Below are 25,867 nucleotides of genomic sequence, written 5' to 3'. Positions count from 1 at the left end.
TCCCTCCTCCCTCCCGGCGGCCCGGGCGCCACTGACAGAGCGCGGAGCGAGCGGCGCGAGCGGCGCGAGCCCCCGGGACCCCCGCGCCCCGCCCGGCGCTGCGCTGAATGGGAGAGGCGGGCGGCGCCGGCCCCACGGAGCACAGCGAAGCGGCGGCGCCGGCGGCGGCTCGGGTAAGGCCGGGGCCGCGCCTCCCCTTCCTGCCGGCCTCCCTCCCTCCCGTCCCCCGGCCTCCGTCGCCCGCCGCGGGAGGCTGTCCGGGCGGCGGCGGGGCCCGGCGGGCCGTGCGGCCGGCGCGGTGCTCCGCTCCGCTCCTCTCCCCCCTCCTCTCCGCCGCCGCTCCCCGCCCTCCGCTCCCTCTCCTGCCCCCTCCCTCCTTCCCTCCAGCTCGCTCTCAAAATGGCGGCCGCGCCCGTTGGTGAGGAGGCAGCGGGAGGAGGCGGGGGAGGCCGGCGGGCGGGAGCGGGCGGGGGCCGGTCCCTGCGGCCCCGCGGGGTGCGGAGGGGCCGCGGTTCCCTCGCCCCGGCCCTGGCCCTTCCTGGGCTTCAGCGCCGTCCTCGCTGCCGGTGACTTAGCAGGAAAACAGGGCGCGGGAGGAGCGGGCCAGACAACGGAGCGGGCAGGGAGGGGAGGGGAGGGCGCCCCGCTGGGCTCCGGCCCCCCGGCCTGCGCGGCGCCCGGCCGCCTCACCGCTGCCGGTGACTTAGCAAGATACCGGAGGGAGCGCTGGGCCGGGCGCACTAAAAGCCGTGTGGGGCGAGGAGGCCGGTGTGTTTGCTGGGAGGATCCCGAGCATCCCTCCCGGGCCCCTCTCCCCGGGCAGCGGGCGGGCCCGGCGCTCTAGAGCACTGCGAACAAAACGGGAATTGATAACGCAGGGGAAAGGAGCAGGTGTGATTTGGGAATTTGTTTCCCATCCAGCCAGTTTTCATGCAGCGATCTGGCAGGGAGAGCGTTGATAGGAGGTGGCTCAGCCCTTCAGAGCCAGCTGCAGTGAGAACGGGGGAGGGAGGTGTAATCGCTCTTTCTTGGGGTCACATCGCTGCCTGGGTGGCTACAGACACACAGACTTCCCTTGAGAACCTTTTAACGGCAATCTCGTGCGCTAAAATGCTCTATTTATTGCGACTCTGGAGGTTTTGTTTCAGCAGGAGGCGATACGCGGGCAGAGCTTTTGATGGAAGTTGGGGGGTGGGAGTGGTGCCTCCCTGAAAAAGTTCAGGGTTTACCCACTTCTGTGTGAGATTTTTCTTCCTTTTTTTCTTTTGGTTTCAAGTGGGTGCAGTTAAACTTGACCTTTAAAACCAATAATAATGTGACACCTTCCCTTTCTTTGCTATGGTATCACTGGTAAAATTTCCTTGCTGGTAGTGCTGCAGCAGAGGGCTTGGTTGTTGCAGGTCAGGTCAATTCAGAATGAATTACCTAACCAGGGGATGCTGGAGGGTTGATCTAGGCTATATTAAAAATCTTTAAGAGACATTATTTTATGATAAATAAATGTTTGGGCTTATTGACCTGGCTGTATTATGCATTTATGTGGAGATTCGTTTAAGTGTATATTCCTATGACAATATTGTTTATATAGTATTAGTGAGATGGGGGTTAAAGAGCCTGTGTTCAGTGATGATCATTTCGTAAATGATTGTGCAGCATTTGGCTGGTTTTTGGAAGAGGGAGGGTCTGCTATCAAAATGCTATTTGCCCTTAGAGTCATTTTGTTATCCAGGAAAATTATGTTAGGGAACTAAACAAAGAAAATATTTTCAAACAGAAAGATTTATTGCAAATTTCTAGCTCGTTGTTAGGGATCTCCTTTTTGTGTGTTTCCTTTGATATAACCATGTTTGTGGATGCTGTGTGCAGCCATTGAGCGGGGAAGAGACTGGGTGGAGTAAGGAGGCAAAGCTGCGAAATGGCTAGATTACCCTTTCAGAGCTTTTTTTCCTTTGCTTGCGTTTTGCTGGGGTGGAGGAATACTAATTGCCGTAACAATGAAGTCTCTTCTTTGGGGAAGAATCTAATGGTGCGGGAACCTTCTGAAATGAAACAAATCTCGCATTCTGTTTAGAGGCTGATTTTTCTGCAGGGTGGATCTTGGTGAGTCTGACAGTGAGAAGTGACCAGTCACTGGTGCAAAGCCAGATTTTTTTTTTTTGTCTGATAACCCTTTTGATTTATCGACTCTCATATTAACTTGTTGAACTTATTTAATTTACACTTATAGATAGGAATTCTAATTTTTGTGCCAGTATTTTACACACAAGATTCTCTGAAATACAGAGAACCCCCCATATTGTTGCTTAGTGCTGTTATTTGTTCATATAACTTCTTGGTTAGAGCGGGTTATGGATGGGCACACAAAAAGACAATACCTGCTTTCTCTGGTGCCCCCAGTAGAGTAACTCCCATTAGTACACGGCCTTAATTGCATTGCCCTCATTGTGCTGAGTTCATTCAGAATAACACCTCAAGAAGCCTTTTTGGACAACGTGGCTCTGTGGGAGCGTTACAGTGCTGCTTCTGGGGTGCTGCTGATGCCCGGTGTCCGAGTTGTGTGGGAGCGCTGAACAAAGGCCTTGGGGAACACAATGGGGTGGAGGGAGCACCGTGGGGGCTGCAGGGGCCGTGCTGCCCTGTTCCAGGTGGGGCTGAGGACATTCTGCCTCAAGTCAGTGCTGCTCAGAGCAGGTACAACATGGACCATAAAGCAGGTGAAGGTTTTGCTTTTTCTTGGGTCTGTCTCATTTCTGGAGCCCAGTTTTTCATGGTACATGGCCACAGATGAGACTGTTCGGTTTTAATTGGCCCAAAATTAAGTTAAAGGGTAGTGGCATTTTTATAAGATGTAGTTCATTTACTTAGAGTAGATGTTACAGGATTCAATGGATGTGTTCACTCGATACCTGTGTCTAAAAATGGATCTGGGCTAAGAGCAATGAAGAACCCAACCAAACACTTGCCTCCTTACAAGTTTGGTTGGTTTTTCTCCTTGAAATGGTGGCAGTTACTTTCTGTACAGGAGTAACTTGTTAGTTCCTGTTGGACAAAAGCAAAGGCGTTAATACCTTGATGGCTGCACGCAAGGTCTGTCTCGCGCGTGCTGCTGGCTGCTCTGCCCGCGCTGTTCCTCCGCTCGGTTTCGCTCTGTCTGCTCTTAACTTTTTTGTCTATCCTCCTTGCTATCGTTGGGACAGCTATTGAATTGACATCTGTTGACTGTCTTGCCTAATGCTCCAACCTTGTCTTTCTTCAAGAACTCTCTAGCCACCTCCCATCAGCGCTAATTATAGTGTGTTTGTACCTTCTTGTAAAATATTCTGGGCAAACAACAACTGGAAAACCCCCATTGCCCTATATCTCAGAAATATACTGCATATGTTTGTTACAAAGTTCATTTACAACCTGTAAATCAATGTACTCTGTAGCTGCTCCTGGCATTCCTGAACTAGAGTGGCTGCAGTTACTGCAGTGTGACGGGGAGCAGCTCCTGAGCAGTTTTGTTTCAGTCAGCTTTCCCCACTCTGAACTTCAGGCCTGTTCTCTGAACCAAAGGCGGAGACTGTGGGAAGGCTGCTCAGGTGTCTGTGAAGACTGAAATGCTTGTCAGCCTGAAAATAAGAACTGCTTGGGCCTGAATTTAGGAAATCAAAATCTGTAATTATTGTTAGTAAACAAGAATTTTACATTTCGTATAGGATGCGGAGGAGTTTCCAGCCTATAACATGTAATCTGTGATGGCAATTGAAGATATTTCCCAAGTATCAGAGCTATGTGTGATAATCAAAATGGTTTTGGGTTTCTCCTGAGAGGTTTATTACAGAGTAGTCAGTTATGTAGTCTCTACATGGAGATGAAGTTACAACTGGTCTCCTCTTTCTCCTTTCTCTAAGAGCATAAATATCATTGGCAGAACAACCTGTCTGCTAACAAATGCATTGGGTTGATGAAGCCTTACCTGGGTTGAATGACTTTCTCAGGAGCTACTTTATTACCTGACACGAGGGGAGTGGGGCTCCTAGTGTGGCTTCTTGGTGTTGGGAGCACAGGTGTTTATTAATGGGTGATGGCACTTTGGCTTTTGATCTGCCTGACAGAATAGGTTCCATTGAAGTTTTTTAAAAAAGACATTTACACTAAGACATAATCCTGACCTGTATAAAACTAGTCTTCAAGTACATGAAGGTATTTCTTCGGAGTTCTTGCTCTGCGTGGTGTCCAAGGCAGCAGGAGCACACACGGTCCTCGCGCCGTTCCTGGCAGTGTGGTGCGGTTCGAGCTGCAGCTCTGCTGGGTCGGCTTCCTTGTGGTGCCCTGAGTTTAGGTTGAGTTCTATGTCTGTTTTCCTTGTACTAGTTATTTTAGAACAGTGTTTTTCCTCATTCCTACCATGTTCTGAGAACTACTGGTGAGAATTATGTATTAGAAGCATTTGAAAGAACCATGATTTTTATCTGATGAGTAACTTAGTTCTAACCTGGTGAATGTGCTAGGTACTGCAGGGTTAGCCCCAGCCAATGTGTATATCTAATTTAGTTGCTAAAGAAGAGTGTTTTCTTAGTACTCATTGGGGCAGGACTTGAATGAGGCAATTCTTGTCTCCTTCAGCATGTTCGAAAGCTCATTCTTCTTTCTTTTTAACCTCATGCTCTCAGTTTAGGGGATTAGATAGGTGTGACTTAGGCTATCTTGCTCCTAGTTCACTGTCATGAAACCACCTATCATATCACTTCATGCTGGCCTGTACTGGTAAGGAAATTTCAAAGAAAAGTGTTACTTACAACATAATATGTGCTGTGATGTATGTCACCAGCACCATAAACATAGAGTCCTCCTCAAAGCGAGTCGTGTGTGCACAGCTTTGTCATACTAAGCAGCACTGAGTGCACTGATGCATGCATAACTCTATTAAAAAAATCAGCATTATGAATTCAAAGTGCTTATTAGCTAGTACATTTGGAAGTATTTTTGCCACTTTCCCCTTACTGGTTTTGCTTCTGAGAGAGCCCTGCAGTTTCACTTGGCTCCCTATAGACTTTTGGATAGGGAGTGTGACTAAGTCAATGTCATAAATACATCTTTGTGGTGGTGATTCCATTGATTCTGGACAACTTAACCTGGTATCTTTAACCAGTACCTAGTTGCTGCAGTCTTGGAAAGGTATTTCCAGTTACGGGACAATCCATTGCGGTTGAGGTTTGTAGGTGGTGCTGCAGCAAACGTGTGTCCTGTAATTTTCTCCACCCTGTTGTTGAGGAGGTCGCGGCTGATACGCTTTTCCGAGGCCCCTCTTGCTGGGCAGCGCTGGCTGCTGACTCAGCGGGCAGCACCTCTGGGCCGGGGCTCAAGGGAGCAGCTTTGATGGCGTGTGCCGTGCTGGTTTACATCCGACAGAGCGCAGCAGCCTTCAGGATTGAGATTTATACCTTCCCGCTCGGATCTCTGTTAATTGCTCCTATTGTGCTCCACACATCTGAAGTTCTTTTGGTTTAATTAGGCAGGTCTCATCATTGCCCCTCCTGTAGATGGCCTCTGCCTTGTTTTTCTGCATGGAGGTAGCCTAATGCTAAAGCGAAGGTATTAAGTTTATTCTCCTTTAAGACTAGCAGAAAATCGGTTAGAAACATCTAGCCTGGTTACCTGTAGATAAACAACTGTTCCTTCCATGAGGAAACAATGTTGGCATCATTCAAGCACAATGTCTTGTGCTGGATTCACTTCTTTTTTGAAGAAAAAGATCGGATAAACAGTTTGCTTTCTTTAAATGGTAGTGTCTTCACAATCTATTAAGAGGATGATGTCACTAATGAGCGTATGTATTTTGAAACAGATGGTGCCTATTAAATGGGTAATGGCAGAAGTTTTTGGTTCTCAGCTAGGTTGGGGGATGCTGAACTGAGGAGCTCCGGCCCTCATGTTCATCCAGAGCCGTGGGGGCGGGGTTAAAGCTCTAACACCAAACGTGCCATTTTTGCAGTGGAGTCTTGTGAATGGCTGACGCTCTTCCAACAAACCTGCAATTTCTCTTTTTCGTGGTTCCATCACCCTAGTAAGGCTGGGATGGGTACTAATGATTGATAATTTCCAGTACTGCAGCATGTCACTGTCACAAGTTTGTACATCCACACAATGAGATTGGAGAGGTGGTGACTGTCGTGCTCTGCTGCTCAGTGTCTCTAGAGCCTGCAGTGCAGTGGCCGAAGATGGCTAATGAGAAGGGTGAGGCACCTTCTACAGGAACCCTGCTTTTATTACTTTGGTACCAACACCCTGAAAGATTCACCCCAGTTCCCTGTAATAGGGTAAGATGTACGTGTGACAATTATGATGTTCATTTTTCTCCCTTTTTGTCAAGTGAAGCCATTTTTGCTCAGGGAGCTTTGAAGACGGCTGGAGGACTAACCGAGCATTCTCATGATTTGAAGAGCGGAAGTCTGAATTTTTGTTTGGATTTTTCGGTGGTTTTGATCTTCTGATTCTAAAGCTTTAACATAGGTGTTCCTTCAAGTTTCCTTCCAAACATTTTTCATACATAAATTCAATCAACTGATAATTATTATTGTTAATATGACACTTCAAATATAACAGGCAGTTAAATAATGACAATATTTAAATTTAGTTATGGTCCTGTAACCTCCTTTACAGTTTAAGTGTACTGCTTAATCCTTCAATCCAGAAAAATATGAGGGGAATACCTGAAAAGAACAAAATTCACATCCAGTACGTGACTGCTGACCAACCATAAGAAACCGTTCTGAGGACGCGCACTCTGCTCAGCAGCTGAGGAGCTGAAATACCGTGTTCTAGAATTGCTGTTGTAAAGTGCGTGTATTGTTTGACCTGGCAAAATCGATTTCTGAAGAATCTCTTGCTGAAGTCATGCGGATAAACCCCGATGTGCGTTGCACGTTGCTCTGCGCGAGGCTGGAGCGGTTGTAGGGCTGATCCAGCGTAACGCCGAGCCTCCTCCCGGCGTGACCGTGTGCTTGAGAGCTGTTGTATCACGCTTCGTCAGAATTGCAAAACTGAAGTGATAGAGCATAATTTTCAAGATTGAATTAAAGACTTATTTAAAAAGAAAAAATCCTAGCAATGTGGGTCCAAATATATCAAAAAGTCGCATAGTGTTGGTGCCTGGGAAGGTAAAAAGCCCTAAAGTGTCCTTTGTAGGTTTACAGTTCTAGAGGTAGGTGGTGACTGCCAGTGATCTGCTAAGTAGTGATTGATTAGAACTTGAAATAATATGGAAGAGTAGGTGGGCATATAATTGTATATTTCAAAATGCACATCTCTGACTGGGACAGAAATATGTTTGGGGAACATACAGTATAGAGTAGTTAACTTGCTCCTGTTTGATGGCATTCTGATGACATTTCTTAGCCTTATTGTTAGGTGTAATTACAGCTGGCATTCCAGGTCTTTGGGACACCAGCACTATACCTGATCTACTATAGATGACTTTCTAGTTCCCTGTGGATTTATTGTTGAATTCTTTTCAGAAGTAAACCACAGTATCAGATTTTTATCAAAGTCAGTTCAATTAACCTGTAAAGGTAGGTGAAATTGATAAGAAAACAGGCATAGAACTTTTCTGGTTTTTGTGTTAGAAATATGTTTGCTTTGATAAACTTTTAACTGAACTGAAATGGAAAATATTTTTGGTAACTTACTGCAAAATGTGAACAAACAGTGCACAGAGTGCTACATTCTGTGTAATGCTATATTGATACAATTGGCAAAGCACTTCTGTTTAAGACCTACAGGCATTTTAAGATTTAATTGCAGAATAATAGGCTTAGTAAAGATGTGAATTAAAAATAAAACTCAGAGTTGTAATTCAGATCAGATTGTCTCTTTGTTTCGTTTTTCCAACATAAGATAGCTGTTGGAGCTCACTTGTTCCTAATCCTTCAGCCAGCCTTACAGATGCAGGCTGAGGAGCAAACGCCTGGCCCCGCTCGTGAATGAGCAGCTGCCCTGTGTTCTTTGGCTCAGCCCGGCTGGCGCAGCAGCGAGGAGCCGCAGCGTCCTGCGGGTCAGGTTTGCCACGGGGCTGCTCTCAGGGCGATCCGGGCTACGTGCTCCGGGGCTGCAGCTTTGGGGAGATGAAGGGAGGGGAGAATGAACTGTGGGGTTTTATTATTATTTTACTTGTTACTGTTTTTCTTTCAACAGATGGAGACAGATTTCTGAGAAACCTTTTCAGGTCACAGTAGTTATGTCCAAGAAATATGGATATTACTTTTAATTAGCTTTGTATTTAAATGACAGCTTCTGTGGAATCTGTTTCTCGAGTACATTTGTGGGAAGAGTTGCCCTATTTTGTGGCTTGAGTTTGACAAAGCAGCTTGTCGCTTGCTGGATTTAAAACAAAATGAGGCTGTTAAAAACAATAACGTGAGAAGGACACGGCTGTGTTGGAGTGAGCACAGAGGCTGGAGCAGGCTGAGGGAGTTCGGCTGGGGAAGAGGAGGCTCCGGGAGACCTTCGAGCAGCCTCCAGTGCCCAAAGGGCTACCACGGAAAGCTGGAGAGAGGCTGTTTACCAGGGCATGTAGCGACAGGGCAAGGGGCGATGGCTTTAGGCTGAAGGAGGGGAGATTTAGGTAAGATGTAAGGGATTGTTCCCCAGGAAGGGGAGACCCTGGCACAGGCTGCCCAGAGTAGCTGGGCATGGATGGGCTGCTGGGAGGTGTCCCTGCCCGTGGTGGGGGAAACTGAATGATCTTGAAGGTGCTTCTAACCCAAACCAGCCTGGGAATATATGAAAAATTAGTCTAGATTAAAAGGAAGTGTTCTTATACACTTGCTAGAGTTCTGGAGTATGGTCTTGAGGTATAAGAGAACAATTCATTTAATCTAGTTTTCTCATAAAGGGCCGTAGCTTTAACTGCCTGCAAATAGTCCCAAATAACCACTTTAAGTCCTCTTGTTAATGTTTTGAAACAAGATAACACTGTTGAATGTCTAATATGAGAGCCCTGTAGCAAGTGACAATGCAACAAGAGTTTCTAGTAAAGCCTGGATGAATGGTCTCGACTTCAGAGAGTATTTCTGATTATATCAACTCAATTAGTCTTTTGGTGGCTCTGGTCTCTGCTAGCACTTAAGCAGTGACTTTCCTTTCACTGCATTGAAAAAGCACCTGAAGAGAGGAGGCTAATGAGCTGGGATTCCAGATACATTAACAAACTCAGGAGAAAACATAGGGAGTTTTCTTCCAGGCAAAACATCTCCTAAGAACAGTAGAATGTGTTAGAGAAACCGTTTGAAAGTTGATAGCGTGTAGCTGGACACTCGGGACTGTTTTGAGTTTTACACAGGTTGCTTGGACTTTATTGCAAATTATGATTTAAATTTAAGCTAAATGTGAGCCATCTAGAACTTTGTAACTGGTTTCATAGTGTGAAGCCAGTTGTGTGTTCCTTGTGTTTGTAATGGCTTATACGCTGTTTTAACAGCCAGGTACTTAGCGTTAGGCATGCCTAACCTGGCAAGAGCACGAGCTCAGCTATTGTCTCCTTCAAAGAAATATTCTTGTAGAATATTATTAAATACATTATTTGTCGCAGTAATACTTAGGAAACAAATGGTCTTGTGGTTGAGTTTATTAGGATTCTGCAAAGGAAAGCAAGAGCTTACTGTTCTTAAAGTGCACAGTGCCCAGCTCTTTCTTTCAGAGTTTAATGGTGTTGGTCTGTTCTGTATCTGCTAATACGTGTGCTCTGTAATTCTAATTTCACATATAACGAGCTATAGCTACATCTTTAGTGGATCTTGTTTGTGTGTTTGTGGGGAAGACTGTTTATGGAACCTAAGCTACGGGCATTAAAACTGCACAAGTTCAGTTTATTTCCAGGTCTGGGGGGGAGCTGCGCACGTGTATCCCACAGCCCGCTCAGCAGAGGTCGGTGGGGCGCCAGCCAGCAGCGGGGAGCTCGGGGTGCTCGTCTGCTGCAGCGTGTGCTGCTCACCCTGTGAACCGAGGAATGATGAGAGAACATAAAATACAGGAGGGATGAATGTGCCTGTGGGAATTACGGTGGATAGGAAAAGTGCTTAATTGAACTTCTGAATCTTGTAAAGGCCTTATAACACAATACATCTTTCTCTGCATTACTCTTTGCAGCTTTATTGAGGTGACTTTCAGTGTCTTTAGGACCTGTGAATGTGTGCAAGGAATACTGGTTCATGAGGAGCTGGGAATAACTTCCTGCTGTCTGTCTGTCACCGGTTGCTGCTAGTGCAGAGGTACCGAAGCCTCACTGCTGTGGTTAACGAGTCTCTTGTGAAGTGATTGCGAAGTTTTCCTGTAATCTAGGAGACACGTGAGCCACGCTGATATACATCAGTATAAGGACTTGCTGTTTAAAGTCAGGAAGAAGAAACTGGCTTTTGAATTGGTGGGATGCCATAGTCACCCTGGGGAAGAGGGTGGTTCCTGTATGGGATGGGATCTGTGATGGGATCTTCAAGTGTGAACTCAGGCTCAGCTGGCGCCTTGGCACCAACCAGTTGGGGGGGGGGTTGGTGGTGGTTGTGGTTTGTGGTTGTTTTTCCGCACGGGTTCTCTTTGAACACTTGCTTCCCCTTGCTGCTGAGGTTGTTTGCAGGCGTGTGTAACGCGGTGGTGACTGACCCGATAGGCGATGGGGAGGACTGGTTGGTCTGGCTCTGCTGAGGTTGGTGTGTCACAAAGCCTTCTCGGCTGAGGAGAAGGCAGAGCACATGGGCAGTGTTCATCCATCCTCTGCTGTTCCTAAAAGTAGAACAGGTGTGTCGTTAAGGCTGGATCCTTTGGGCTTTTTCTTTCTTTGGCGCTTTTACTTGGGTGGGGTGTTTTTGTTTCTGGATTTTTTTTCCTGTTTGTTTTTGTTCTTTTTGTTTCGTCCTTTGTTCAAGGATGTATATGAAGGAAGCTGCCCTAAAAATACTTTGCTCTATAGTCAGGTGTCTTTGTAGTTAAAAAGTCAGGAATACTGGAAAGGGTGCTTGGAACAGACACTCTTCAGAGAAGTGGGGTGCTGTGGGTCAGCCGATCGGGAAGTTACTGTGGATCAGCTGTAGTTTGCTGGTAGCAGGAATGCTGCTTTGCCCTTTGGCTGTTGATGGAGTTCTGAGATGTGTCTCTGGCAGCAGCTCGGTCAGAGCGCTGGAGCCAGCCAGGGCTTGTGCCCTGTCGGAAGGGCAGGAGGAGAGCTTGGGGTACTGTGCATTTGAGGGGGAACACTGCCTTTCTAACTAGATGACGTGTCAAAGATCGCCTCATCAACACAGCCGCTGTTGTTTTGAGGCGACTGCTATAGTTGCATCTCCTGGATGCAGTGACCAAATTGATGCAATGTGGGATTACGGTTTTTACTGGAGTTATTGCACCAATGCTGGATTCACAAGGCGTTCATCACTACTGAAAGTGTTGCTGTGTTCACAGTGAAATGCAGAGGTTCAGCCATTATAAGCCTGTATTTTTCAGTACTTAGATTTATGGCAGCATTGCCCTCTAGAGGGCACTTCTTCTGATCATTTCAGTAGATTCTTTTTTCAATATTAACTAAATTTCCATTAATTTGTATGTGATACTCCTACTGTGTAGTGAGCAAGATGCATCTGTTGAAAACCAGTTGTCTCTTTACATGTAGTAGAAAGCAAGGTATATGGCAAGAATAAGTGAAACGTTTGCTTCTCTTCTCTGAATTGATGCAGCCTGTGTATCAGTTTGCAGCTGAATTGTTTCTGAAATAGCTGTTAGGGAAGATGTCAAACTAACGAAATAACGTCTTGCCTCTTTGGAGTGCTCCTGTCCTGGAGGGCTGGCAGTGCGGTATTGTGTACAGCACTTGAGGTGGAAAATCCACCAGCAGTGAAGCACAAGCAACTTGCAGCTTAAGCTTATTTTGAAGCAGACAGCAGAGTCTAGATAGGTTTAGAAACAAGCTCCTGATCCCCTGTGATGGATAAGTAGGCATTAATGATACAAGCTTAGAATTTTCTTCAATTTTTTTGTGTAAGGAAGGCTTTTGTTTGAAACAAGCTCCTTACCAAAGCTGCTGTCTAACCTGTGTAGTGAACCTGGTGTACCTGCATGTCGAGGGACAGGCGGTGGGAACTTGTGCTTCCCGAAGGAGTCGGTAGCAAGTTCACAAGCCCAACTACCATTGCCTCGGTCTTTGGCTATTGTCGTGTTCAGTTTATCGCGTTGCTGAAAGCTGGTTGGTCAGACTTGCTTCACGGCTTGAGTAAATCATGTTTTATGGACAGACTCTGGTCAGGTGTGCAAGAGGTGCCAGCTTAATCTGTTTTCATGATGGTGTTGCTTACAGCGACAGTGACAAACTGGGGGTGCGTGGATGCCCTTGGGCCCGGGGCGCTGTGTGCCGGAGCACCTGCACGAGGCCCTGCTGGGAGCTGCTCTTCTTTCCTTACACTGTCCCCCAAAGCAGGAAGGATGTAGGAGGGCACGAACTGATCTCTAGCGTGCGCTGAACATTAACTGGGGGAACCTCGCTGGGTTTAGTTCGATGAAGAGAGAAATCTACAGAAGATAAAGAAATGTAGCAGAAGGATGGAGGATTTGAGGGGCAGCTTTTTGATAGGAGCAGGGAGTGCAAAAACTGGGCTGTTTCCAGCAGGCCTGAGCTCTTTCCAGCACATGAAAGTAAGACGGAGTTGCCTCCCCAGTAGAAGCGGATGTGGCTGGAGGTGGCTCCTTCAGCCTCTGCTTCTTGAAGGAGTAACGGTGGGAAGATGGGGAGTAGAGCGTTCAGGTCTCTGCAGGCTGCTCAGGCCGGCTGGAGATGTGCTGTCGGGGCATAGACTGAGCACAGAAATCTTCCTGCCAGCCCAGAGTGACTGAACGCTTGTTTACAGGAAATTAATAGTGTCCCTTTCTCTGCCTCCTAGATGGATTGAATCTTCTGTGTTGAATGCCTCCGGATTTCCTATTGGATTCCACGTCTGGAAAAATCCTTTGGATTGAAGCCACTCGGTGGCAGACTGAGCTGTAGATCCGGGTTCCAAAGACTCCAGGTCTTGAGGAGGCAGCCAGTGCTGAATCACATTAACCTGACATCACAGCCACGATGGTGCTGTCACAGAGACAACGGGATGAACTGTAAGGAAGAGTTATTTTTAAGTTTATGTTGCATTTTCATTACACTTCAAATACTAACCCTTGTTTCCAGATAGATTTTGCAGAGCGGCTCTGCTCAGGTGCTGATCAAGGACTGTGTGTTATGGGTTAGATCTCTGCACTTTCATTTTTTTGATACAGCCGCTGGTATATGGTAATAGAATAGTGAAATGGTGCAAGACTTGTTCTCTTAAACTGAGCAGTTTAGTCAAGTTCAACTGAAGTAAAATTTCTTACCCTAAACTGTTCTACCCCAAATAGTTTCCCTTTAAATGGAAAGCCACAGCTTTAATATGTAGGTATGGTTGTTACCTTTGTGTCTGCTGTGGGGTTTATGGCAATACAGATTGCTAAGTATATTCATGCTACTTCAGTGTTTGGTAACTTAAAAGGAGAAACAAACACAAAGCAAAACAACAATAAAAACCTCTTCACCAAACCTAAAATAGAATGTGTGTCCTGCTATTGACATCTTGAAGCAAAATCTGTTCGCCAAATGTATTTATAAAGTTTGCTTGAGCTTTTAACAAACCTCGTAACCCTGGGAGTTGTCCTGCATTGGAGACCTAGGTGTTGATCATGCTTTTTTAAAAATCTAGAAGATCTGAAGCAATTCTTCTGGTCTTTTATTCAGAATTGTGTCTGAAGATCATGTTCTTTGTTTCTCAGAAATCGAGCAATAGCAGATTACCTTCGGTCTAATGGCTATGAAGAGGCATATTCGGTCTTTAAAAAGGAAGCTGAGTTAGATGTGGTAAGTTCAAGCAAGATTCTTTACCTGTATTTTAAGAAAAGAATCCATGCTTTTATGGCATTGACATCCATTCTGAACATGTATATTATCTACTTATTAGCTCCTGCGGTTTCAGAACTGGAGGTGATAAACTCACATGGCATGTTGCCTTAGCATAAAATTGAACGGCTTGGCGATTTCTGAGCAAGACTCTTCCCTTTCTGTTCAATGACGACGTAGCTGGATTCGCCTGTGCTGCTAGTGACAGGACAGAGCCCGCGGGCAGAACCTCACGCACAGGAAGCCCCAGCTGCACACAGATAGTGATTTCCTGGACGAGGGATAGAGCGCTGGAATGGGTTGGCCAGAGGGGTGCGGAGTGTGTCCCTGACGGTGCTGGGACCCTCCTGGAGGCCTGTGCAGGCTGCTCCTGCTGACCTGCTGTGAGCAGCGGGTTTGCACTCGTGATCTCAGGAGGACCTCTCCAGCCTCCGCCATTCCTGGTTAATGTTCAGGAGAAAGCGTCTAACTTCAGCACATTGGATTTCTGTTTCCTGCTGTTGTGTCCATCCCGCTCTGCCCTCCCTGTAGCTCATTTCCTCAGCTGTGCTTGTTCTTATCATGGAATTCTGCATAAACGTTCTGCAGAATTAATTCTGCAACTTAATTCTCTTGCCTTTGTGTCAGATGATTCTTGGTACCATTTAAAACTGTCCCTTACTAGCGCAGGAGGTATGTGTTTCCCCTGGGTTTCTCTGAAGACACCTGACTGAGTAACGTGCTGACTTGTGATAAACCCTCGCCTTTTTCTGTTTGAAATCTTGCGTAGTTCTTTTTCCAAAATGCTTGAAGTTTGACTTAATTTCTCCAGTCTGCTTCCAGTATCTAATAAATAAGTAGAAATGACAAATTGGAATACCGTACTTAAAACTGAAAAGCCTAATACCATTCCCTTATCTGCCTTGTCTGTCAGGCTGATGAAGCCTTCCCTTGCCAAGGGTTGAAAGGGTGATCTGGGTGGGCCAGGTGGTCCTGAGGGAAATGAAGATGCAGTTGCTACACATTCCACGTGACTTTCCTGCACAAAATTGGACAGGGCTCTAGTGAAGTGACCAACAAAAAGTTAAAGGCAGAAATTACTTCAGTAAATCACCAGTTCTATATAACTTGATCCTTGAAGTCAACAAGTGCTGCCCGCTGATACTTTTCATAAGGATCCTGTCACAAAACACGACATAACATTCTCAGCTATGCAGAGCACTTTAACAATCTTTCCTGTAATGAAGATAGAAAACAATGCAGATAACAGCTTAGTCCTAGATTTTGGATATATTTGCAGAGTCTGGCATCCTTAATCTGTACCGCTGCAATGTTTTTCATTAAAAATCATATTTTAAAATGTTTTCCTCTATTCTGTTTATGTAAATTGCAGCTATAAACATCTGAAGTGGAGTTGTTCTGTTTAACTAGGAAAACTGATGATCGTCTTTTGCTTGAATTCCTCTTTCCATGGTCAAGGGATTTGTATTAAAACAAGCTGTTGATGCTGTCTTTGAGGAAACACTTCCCCAGGCTTTAGACGTAAAACTGCTGATTTATTTAAATGCTTCTCCTCCTCAGAATGAAGAGTTAGATAAGAAGTATGCTGGACTTCTGGAAAAAAAATGGACATCTGTTATACGATTACAAAAGAAGGTAAATGGAGGTCTGATGGATTTACTTGTATGAAAAGTTATCAGTGAAAGCAAACATTCATGTCTGAGCAGATTGTTACGTATTTTCCTTGTCAGACAAATGCAGGGTTTAGAAAGTGATGCCTCAAAGATAAATTCTAAGGACTTGAGTTGGGAAAATAGACAAAACATTTTCTCCAGCGTGGTTTTGGCTGTCGGTGCCAGCAGAGACGTCCTCTGCCGTTCTTCCTAAGGCTCTTGGCTCGGTCTCTGGTTGCAGGGCACTCTGCGGCCGGGGGGAGTGCAGCGGCTGCATGGCTGCAGGGCTCGCCCGCTTAGACAGAGGTGAAACCTGGGCTGCCCGTCTGCTCGTGGTGCTGAGGGCAGGAGCCTTGCACTGTGGTGCATTAGAGCGATTGTCTTGCACACGCACAGCACAAAACTCTTTTTAGTAATGCTTCAGTGGATCTAGAGCACGTTAAAAGCAACAACAACAGATCACAGTGCCCTAACAGTAAAGACCTACCTCTTGTGAAGGTTAATGTAGCTAGGCTTTTGTTACTGTTGGTCAACATGCGTGCCATCTCGGGGACAGGCAAAATTATTGCAGTAGTAACGTTCCGATTGTTCACACGACCTCCTTCAGCAGCCTGTCGAATAGTAGCTCAAATGTATTTGTACAGTGTTTGAATGAACCTGCTGTTGTAGAACTTTTTTTCCTGTCAGAATATTTGGGAAGTTGGAGAAGAATAAACGATAAATGATTAAGTTAGGTTTGCTTTTTGGAATGACTGACACTATTGAATGTGGGTGATCAGTTTGAATCCGTGCAATCTTTGCTTTACTGTGAGTTTGGGAGCCAGTTGGTGGTTGGATTATTAATGAGTGAAGGTGAACTCATCTTGGGATAAAACTAGAAATTAATGGTCTCTTTAAAATTCATAAACTTAGGTAATGGAATTAGAATCGAAGCTGAATGAAGCTAAGGAAGAATTCACATCAGGTGGCCCTCTCGGTCAGAAACGAGACCCTAAAGAGTGGATTCCTCGTCCTCCAGAGAAGTACGCGTTGAGTGGACACAGGAGTCCTGTCACTCGAGTCATTTTCCATCCAGTTTTCAGTGTTATGGTCTCTGCTTCAGAGGATGCCACAATAAAGGTATGTGTTTGCTGCAGGGAATTCAGCTGTGGAGTCAGGGTGTGTAATACGTAACATCAGTGCTTCAAGCTGGGGGCGCCTCGTGCTGATGGAAGATTGTTTCAGATTCTGCTTTAGCTTTGGTAGGGACAGTTCTTTCAAGTATGAGGGCCTGTGTAACCTACAGACTTTAGTTTTATGCTGGTCCAGTTATTATCTTCAAGAGTATTTTACTGCCCTTTGACTTGCGGAAAAAAAAGTTAAGCTAATGTGGATTTAGAGACTGGAGAGAATGAAGGATTGTTGGGGAAAGGTGAGATAAAGCGGCAGCCCCTGCAGCTCGCGAGGAGCTTTGTGCGGGGTGCTCTGCAGCAGCCGGAACACGCGGCCCCGAGGCTGCTCCAGGGCGGCTGAGCCCGCGCGGCTCTGTGTGTGACACCTCAGAGCAGCCCCGTGAGCCCCCTCTTACAAACCATGTGGATTTCCTTATTCTTGCAGTCCAGCTAGATGGCTTCATTTCTGACTGCTGCGTTCCCACTGATCGCAGTCTATGGGAATTATGGATTCTTTTTGTTGGTTCGTTTGGGTTTATCGGAGGTTTTTTAGGATATAATTAAAAAATAAATCTCTAATTTTGTGCTTGAGAGAGACACAATAAAATCTGTAGGTTGTTTCATTTCAAAGGCTTTTGTTTGTGGTTAAATGATAGAAGAGTGGCTTAATTAGGAGGTGACAATGAGAGACTTCATGCCATCTTGCAGTAATTAACTGCAAATGTTTATTTTAACGCTGACAAATTCTGTAATCAACTAATGTGTGCGTATCAAACTCTTCAGTGCATTCTGAATATTGCTCTTCAGTATCCATAGTGTTTGCTGCAGGAGATCCTGGGCAGGGGCTGGGCGCGCCTGGCAGAGATGCTCTTCCCCCCGGGAAGTGGGCTGTATGGCTGTGGAGAGGGGGAGGGAGGAAAACAGCCTGTACCAAGTGGATTCGTTCTGTCCAGTGTTTTCTAAAGTGATCCTTATTTTTAAGGGTCTCGGGTGTGAAGACTTTTAGATACAATGGAACTTGCTTTCCTGCTGTGTCTGTAGTGCTTTAAGTTAGGTGAAAAACAGTTTTAAAGACACATGAATTCAGTTAATTTGTAAGTAACAAAATAAGATAAAAAGAATGCCTTTTTTCTATGCTGTTAGGCTTTTGGGGGCTGCCTTTGTCTCTTGCTCAATTAATTATTGAATGAGGTGCCAGACTGGCCTGCAGAGTGCAAATGTAAGGCTGGAGAATACAAAGAGTAATGGGTTGCTGTTAACAGGTTTTCTGTTGGCTTGCCAGGTGTGGGACTACGAGACAGGAGACTTTGAACGGACCCTGAAGGGGCACACAGACTCTGTGCAGGATATTTCCTTTGACCACACTGGCAAACTGCTGGCCTCCTGTTCTGCTGACATGACCATCAAGCTATGGGATTTCCAAGGCTTCGAGTGCATCAGAACTATGCATGGTAAGGTGGAAAGGGAGTTGATTTAGACTGTCAAGTGAAGAGCAGTTGTGTTGTATTCTTCTTAAAACCTCAAGTTTACATGTAAAGATTACTCCATAAAACACGCGCTGCTGCTGTAGCTGCTTGCCTAAGATGAATGAATAGCAAGTCCTGTGTGCTCAGTAAAAACTGTTACCGTGCCACTTAATAAAAGGTTGATTTTGTTTTTAGGTCATGACCATAATGTTTCTTCAGTAGCCATCATGCCCAATGGAGATCATATAGTTTCTGCCTCAAGGGATAAAACTATCAAAATGTGGGAAGTGCAGACAGGGTAAGTGCGCTTCTGGCGGAACGGCAGTACCCACACAAAACACGCGGCAACCGCTGTTTGTAGGAAATGGGCCACATAATTCCTGAGTGCCAGCAAACTTTATTTGAATTGAGGTATGAGATTCTACCCATTAGAGTAATTCACTTAAGGATTCTGCCTTAAGTCATTAAGCACAGGGGTTTAGGTTTTAGTAGCAACTAATTAAAACTAACTGGCTTTATCTTTCTGGAAGCTATGGGGGTAAAACACCAGGACTCGAGACCGGGTAGGAATATGAACTCAGTGGTTAACCAGGAGTTTAAAGGGAGCGTGAGAGGAGGGTGCTTTATTGCAGTGGTAATTGACTCATGCTGTATTTCTCTTTTCTGTATAGTTACTGCGTGAAGACTTTCACGGGTCACAGAGAATGGGTGCGCATGGTGAGGCCTAACCAGGATGGCACCTTAATTGCCAGTTGTTCTAACGACCAGACAGTGCGTGTTTGGGTGGTAGCGACGAAGGAATGCAAAGCTGAGCTGCGGGAGCACGAGCACGTGGTAGAATGCATTTCCTGGGCTCCCGAGAGCTCCTACTCCACCATATCAGAAGCTACGGGATCAGAGGTAATGTTTGCAGTGCCAACAAATAAGCACACAGTAAGATTTGTGTCTGCACTCTATATAGAACTTACTGGAGAGTATTTAGAACAACTAAGCTTTGTTCTAAAGTGCTGGTCAGACGTAGCAGGTGTATGAGTGGTTTTTGCTGAGTGTACCTGGTAGACTGTTCGTCCCCATCCTGGCTGCACAGCAGCCGTGCTTTTGTGTTTGACTGTAGCACCCGACCTTTGCTCTGATGAAGGGAGCTTTGGCCATGCTCTGGTTGGGAGTGAGATGCTTTCACAGGTTTCAGCACAGAGATGCGGAAGGGAGCTCATCTGGCGTCGTGGCGAGGTTCTGAGGATGCTCGGCCGCTGGAGGCTGTGCGGGGATGTAGGGAGTCAGAATGCAGAAATGAAGCTGCCTTGGATGTGCTGTGCTGGAATTAACCTTTTGTTGCCATGTCTTGGCGTACAAAGTTAATGATACAGGAAAACATCCTTTTCCCAAGCGTTTCTACCTTGCCCGCTCCCTCAAAAAAGACGCAAATACCCAAGGGGAAAAGCAGATACACTGAAGACAGGGACTTACCTAGTGATGGATTTTACAGATTGGTTCAGTCAAATTTTACTTGCATCCTTAAAAGGTCCTTATAATATTTTAATGAGAAGTAATTAAAACTGAATTCCAGATGTTCGCTTGCTCTTGCAGTGGTAATTAGCTGGAGCGGTGTCTCCCCTGCCCTCTGCTGTCTGATCAGCCCTGTGCACCAGTCACGTACTTGGCTTTCCTCAAGCAGCAAGTCAGTGCTGACTTCCCAGTTGAAACGTTGCACGTTCTGAGAACCAAGTCTCTTTCACACTTTGCATGGTTACAAGTTGAAATCAGTTCAGGGTAGGAACTTTTCAAAAATTCTTAGACTTGCTTCATGACTTTTTGCGAAGATGAGGACGCAAAGGTATGTCAGTTTCATACGCTTTTGCCTGGGGGTGTCTGGCCCTACTTGAACAGCGTCTGCTATTAGGAGAGGGTATCTTGCAGTAGGCAAGGGTGGATGCAAAGTATTATTTGGCTTTGTGCATCAGCAGGGCATAGAACCGTTTCTTGTAACGGATTGGTTAATTCCTTTCAGTTTTTATTTATTTCTCCTACTCTTGGTAACAAAACGCTCCTGACTCTCAGCTTTGGTGTCGTGTGTTTGTTACCTGTAAGCTGTCATATGATGTAATTTTTCTGCTAAGAAACAGCACTCAGAATGGATCTGCTTCCTTCCTCCTCTTCCCCCACACCTCGTTTGTGCCATAACTTACAACATCATTTTCTGTAGACCAAGAAGAGTGGCAAGCCTGGGCCTTTTCTGCTGTCTGGATCCAGAGACAAGACCATTAAGATGTGGGACATTAGCACTGGCATGTGCCTTATGACACTTGTAAGTTCATCGGTGTTTTTCTGGTGGTCATAGCTGTGCATGTAAAACCAGTTTTAACAGAATGAATTATCTTACACGTTTGTTTTCAAGAGAAGCCAGAGCTATTGAAATAAGGCGAACGCTTGACTACACAGCTTTAATGGCTTCTAGATTTCAGATTGTGTTGTTGCTAAATACTAATAATCTGAGAATTCATAGTGTAAATGCAGGAGTGCAGTGCTGTAGTGTTTGAGATGAGTAGCCGACAGTCATTGGAATTTTGTCTCTGTAAAGCATGCTGTGGGGCTGGGCTGGCGCTGGGCGGGCAGCACCGGTGCGGATCGCGCTTGGGCGGCTGGTTGGGTGCTCAAGGACAGGAACTCGCCTTGTCGGGAGCGCTGATATGGATGTAATAATAGAAACTGCAGATAAACTTCGAGTCCTGATAGGTCTGGGAAAGCTAAACGCTGTCCTTGCGGGAGCGGGGCGAGGAGTCGCTCCGTTTCCCGTGGCATCGGCTGTAGGTTGCTTAGCCTTAAACCACGCGTCTGCTTACTGATTTCTCCTTGTGCACAAGGTGGGCCATGATAACTGGGTACGTGGCGTTCTGTTCCATTCTGGGGGAAAATTTATTTTGAGCTGTGCTGATGACAAGACTCTACGTGTCTGGGACTTCAAGAACAAACGATGCATGAAAACCCTCAATGCGCACGAACACTTTGTTACCTCTTTGGGTATGTATTGTTCTGCGGTGCTACTGCGAAGCACATACGGTTTTCTATGTGTTCACCAGCTGAACTTGAGCACCAAGCTAGCTGTCCGCATTTAGGATTCCTGGGAAGTTTAGTGCTGTGTGTATTTGAATCAAATAAGGACAGGTAGGAATTTGGAGCGTGCTGGGTTTTTCCACTTGAGTTGCCCACAGGACAGGGACGTGAACTGCCAGGGTGTTCTGGAACCCTTCAGCGGCGGGTGCCTCCGGGGGGGCTGCGTGGCAGACGCTTGCTGGGGGAAAGAAAAGGGTGGGAGGAGGAAGCAAAGCAGAACGGTTAGAAAAGAAATGGAAGATGTTTGTTCCCCCTCCCCTAGCGAACGCAGAACGAACCGGGCTCTCCCTGTTCGCCACAGCTGGCCTTGCTCTGCGCTCTTCTCTCTTGGGTCTTTCTCCAAAATTGATTTGTATATGTGAAGTATTTTGGAATCTCCTGAGAAACACTTCCCGTGTTTTCAGTAGCAGCGCACAGCCTGTGCTGCCTACAGCAGAAGGAAGAAGTCAGCTTTCCTGGCTGCTGGTCCCTTACACCTCCTACATTAATACATGAAGCTCTGTCTTCTGGTGGTGTCCAGGGCTTTTACCAGTTTGCGGTGTTCTGGACTCCTGTCTGTTACAGCATCCTCTGAATTTCTTTTCCATGGAAGTCCTTTAGAACTGCACTGAACGTGGCTTTGCAGGCTTTACGAAACTATAGCATGAGAGTTTGCCTTCCAAACTAGACGTGTGACGAGCTGTGCGGTTTAGTCTCGGAGCTGGTATTATCTTTTTAAAAAGTAATGACATTCAGTGCGAGTGGAACTCCTCACGTTTTGGATTCGTTCTTAACGTAAGCTTTTCTTTCCTCACAGATTTCCACAAGACGGCACCGTATGTGGTTACTGGAAGTGTAGATCAAACAGTAAAAGTGTGGGAGTGCCGTTGATTGAATTCACATTGACCCCTTTCCTCTGGATGCACTCAGATACCATGGTTACCCATTGAGCTCTGTTTAAATAAATATTGTCCTTTCATGTAAATTATTCTGGATGTAGATTGAGCTTATTAAATGTTACACACAAAGTATTCATGCATGGTGAATCCAAATTGTATACTGTAAATTTACATACGTTGTCTAGAAGTACCATAGGTTTAAGAACATGGGCTGGCATTGGTCACATCAGACCGGAGAAGGCAGAAGTTGGATAATTGGAATAGGGCACTTAACTGAATAGTTGACAGTGTCGTTCTGTGTCGGATAACTATACCTGGTTTTCTTTCTGCTGTCTGTTGGTGCCTGAATTGGTGACCTCATTTGGGAAAGTTTTGTAGGGCTCTTTCAGAAATGTGTATCTATGTAACATCACTTAAGTGTGCTTAATAAATCTTCTCTAAGAATACTAGATAATAAGGCTGCAATTCAGAATCTTCTGAACCTTATATGTAATTAATGGAAATTAATTAACTCTGGAATATTTGTCATGAAACATTTGCCAAATCAACTGAATACACTTGTTTTGGCCTCCTATCACGAAGGGTTGGAATATTTATATAACTAACTGTAAACCTGAAATAAGACAACAAATCTTAGTAGCAGCTGATGTGATAAATGTATTTATTTTTATTTGGTCATCGATGGTTAAGCTGTGCTGTTAAACGGAGTTTAATTTGTTTGTTTGGTTGGTTTTTGGGTTTTTACGCTAGGCAAACTTCCAGGAGTTGTTGTCCATCCCACTAGAACTTAGCGATCTGGTTCCGCTAGAGCTCGGTCTCCCTGTGACCGCCATGGTACAGCCGCTCTTGCTTCGTGTTTGTAGAGACGCGCGATCCGTTGGCAGCAGCGCGCGGGCCCTGCCCCGCCGGGGCTCTCCCGCAGGGGCTCTCCCACCGGGGCTCTTGGTTTCCGTGGTGCCTCCTTGGAAACCCTTTGCGAACGAGGTCATCCTTACCTTGAATAGAGCCTACCGGGGTTTGCAGAGTGAGAAATACCGCGGCACGCGTATTGAAATGCTTTAACGAAAGCGCTGAATACCTTGAGAATTAGATTCTGATGACAGGTACAGATTGATACAGGCAAAAAACAAAACCCCATCAACAAAGCAAAGTCCATCTCTGGGAAAGTTGCTTTCAAGTAAACGTTTAAAACCGAACCCAAATCCTATCGGCAAAACTAGCCCGGCTTGGTTATTAATATTTATGTTGTTTGGTGTATACAGTTTTTAATTTGCATAGCCCTAAAGTTACATATTTTGATCTGAAGTGAAAGAAAATATTATAAATTAGTATTTTAATCAGCATTTTTGTGACAGATTCCATTGTAGATAACTAAGAATTACGATACTTATAAAATTAACCAGGTCTTTTAAAAATCCACTTTAAAATTTGCCATATAATGAAGTACCAGTCTGATGTTTTAACAGGTGAATTGTGCTCTATTTTATCCGTTTTGTTTCCTACATGGCTTTTAAGTGTCCCCTGTGAGAGGCGGGAGCCGCGGGCGGGCTGGCTGCTGCGGGAGCTGCGGGAGCGGGGCCCTTCGGGGGCTGGAGCCGCTGAGCGTCCAGGCTCCTCTCAGTGCGGTGGTTTGTGTAACTTGCAGTGTGTGTTTCTGCAGTTAAGCATGCACAAATAAAGTATTTTTTTGTTCGTTAGCTGCTTGGACTGGAAAAATTTGCTGCTTTGTCCTATTCAAGAATTCCAGATACACAGGTGGTGCATCTGCAAATTCCTCGGTGCATCTACAACTGTAAAGTAAAACACCTGTTTAACTCCCGATAGGACCTATAAACTTTATTTAAGTATAAAGTAAACCACACTCATGTACATAATTCCTAAACATGAATGAGAAATTAAAGGTACCTATTAAGCGGAAGCTGTCTACTGCATTTTTTCGCTGTAGCATCCAACCGTTTCCCAGGACAAACGATAACTGAAGTGGCGTTATAGCAGCATTTAGTTGCTCGTGCGGAACGCTCTGCTAAGTACTTCTGCAATGCGGTTTGCAACCTTCTCCTCGAATAAGCAGTGAATAATCTCAGGGACGGTCCCGCTGGGTCAGAGGGAGAAGCCCCGTTGGTGGCTCTGGAGGCTTCGCTGGCCCAGCCCTGCTCAACTCTGCCACTGTTGCAAGGTTTCTGTCGGCTGATCCTGTGCCTTTCCTGTGATAACAAGTACGATAATGAGGTTACCGGTTTGCATTACAAGCTAAATTTATTAGAGGGTTAAGAGGTTCACTGCTGCTTTCTCACTTTCCTGACCAAAATTGGCATCGCTTAAAAAATGGCAACACAGGCCGTGTTCCCAAATAGACAATAGAGACTCTGGCTGCAATCCAGACATTCCAGTGCCACTGACGGACCGTGCCCAGGAAGTCTTAGATGCATTCTAGAAAGTGCAGCATTTGTTGTGGTTTAGACATAATCTGGAAGTTGATGTTTTATAGCATCTTGCACTTTAGAAGATTTTAAAAACCGTCCTGCTTTTGTGTATGGTGTGACCAATGATGTGCCCGGGGCACTAATTAAGAGAACCCCTAGTTGGTAGCGCGGGAGGGCGGGGAGCGCGGCGGGGCTGCGGTTCGGCCCCAGCACCCACTGCCGCCTCCTGCTTCTTGTGACCTGCCTGATAATAGCACTCTTAAATAGCTTTTGACTCGCATGAAAGCTATTTAAAAGAAAAGATGATACTTCGTTTTTGTAGACAGTGGTGGCTTGGTAATCCTTTTAATGATTTGAATATTACAGAAAATGACTGAGTTGAGTGAAGGAAGAACGCACTTAGAATGAGTTGTTTGCCGTTCGGCTGTGCGTGCAGTCCGGTGTGTTCTACAGATCAGTACCGAGAATCTTCCGGCAAGAGCTGGTGCGCAAATCGTAGGGATAAACACACTGGGAGCGGGAAGGGTGAGTTGGATTTACAAGTCACGACTGGATTTAACTGGCCTTTTTATCTTTCCACTGTGTCATGTAAGTAGCTGCTTTCTTGTCCTACCTGTCCCTCGGGCTTCCCCCTTCATTCTGAGATGAGTTAGCAAAACCTTCACGTTTTAGAAGTTGATCCTGACATTGACATGAAGGCAAACGTCAAATATTTCCTAAGAACGCTGTTGGAGGTTCCCATTAGAGAGAACAGTTCCCAGGCTGTAGGAGTTAACTGAAGCTATTGACACCATTGAAAAAGAAACAAAATCAGTAAAGGAATGTATATAATACTGCTCTGTGTTTTACAGTAAGATTTGTTGCTCTCAGACTGTGTAAAACAAAATTTATTCATGTTTTCTGCATATTAAAAAAATCTTATTGTACCAATTGGTAAACTATTAAATGCATATAAAACTAGATGTGTTTTTGTTTCCTTGGATGCAAGAATTAAAACTATTTTGGAAAAAAGCTATTGGTGTTTCACCCTTCAGATTGTGCCCCACACCCACTTCTTGTGGCTGCTGTAGCTGTGAATGGTGCGGTTGTGAGGCCGGTGTCGCTCTGAGCACCGCGGGGCCGATCCAGCTGTTCAGCTGTTGCAGCTGTTCGGCTCCGTGCAGGGAGCTGGCGGCTCTGGGCAGCGGTGGTTCCGTGGCGGTGACTTTCTGTTGGCTGCTGGTGTGTGGTTTGTTGGTTGGTTGGTTTTCCATGCGGTCTGGCCC

The 25,867-nt window shown here is 45.6% G+C and overlaps 1 protein-coding gene across 1 annotated transcript; it reads left to right on the top strand.

Annotated features, from left to right (window-relative positions):
• PAFAH1B1 (platelet activating factor acetylhydrolase 1b regulatory subunit 1) lies at positions 1 to 25,498 on the top strand. Its single transcript, XM_080356990.1, has 11 exons — positions 1 to 173; positions 12,900 to 13,110; positions 13,798 to 13,882; positions 15,482 to 15,556; positions 16,486 to 16,692; positions 18,007 to 18,175; positions 18,386 to 18,488; positions 18,862 to 19,090; positions 20,394 to 20,495; positions 21,052 to 21,208; positions 22,098 to 25,498. The coding sequence occupies exons 2-11, from the start codon at positions 13,079 to 13,081 to the stop codon at positions 22,169 to 22,171; spliced, it is 1,233 nt and encodes a 410-aa protein (XP_080213116.1). The 5' UTR covers positions 1 to 173; positions 12,900 to 13,078; the 3' UTR covers positions 22,172 to 25,498.
• Positions 25,499 to 25,867: the final 369 nt, after the last annotated feature.

Source organism: Nesoenas mayeri (genome assembly GCF_963082525.1).
Source record: "Nesoenas mayeri genome assembly, chromosome: 20".
Classification (NCBI taxonomy): domain Eukaryota; kingdom Metazoa; phylum Chordata; class Aves; order Columbiformes; family Columbidae; genus Nesoenas; species Nesoenas mayeri.
The sequence above is the reverse complement of the archived record's forward strand: the minus strand, read 5'-3'. Positions and strand labels throughout refer to the sequence as shown.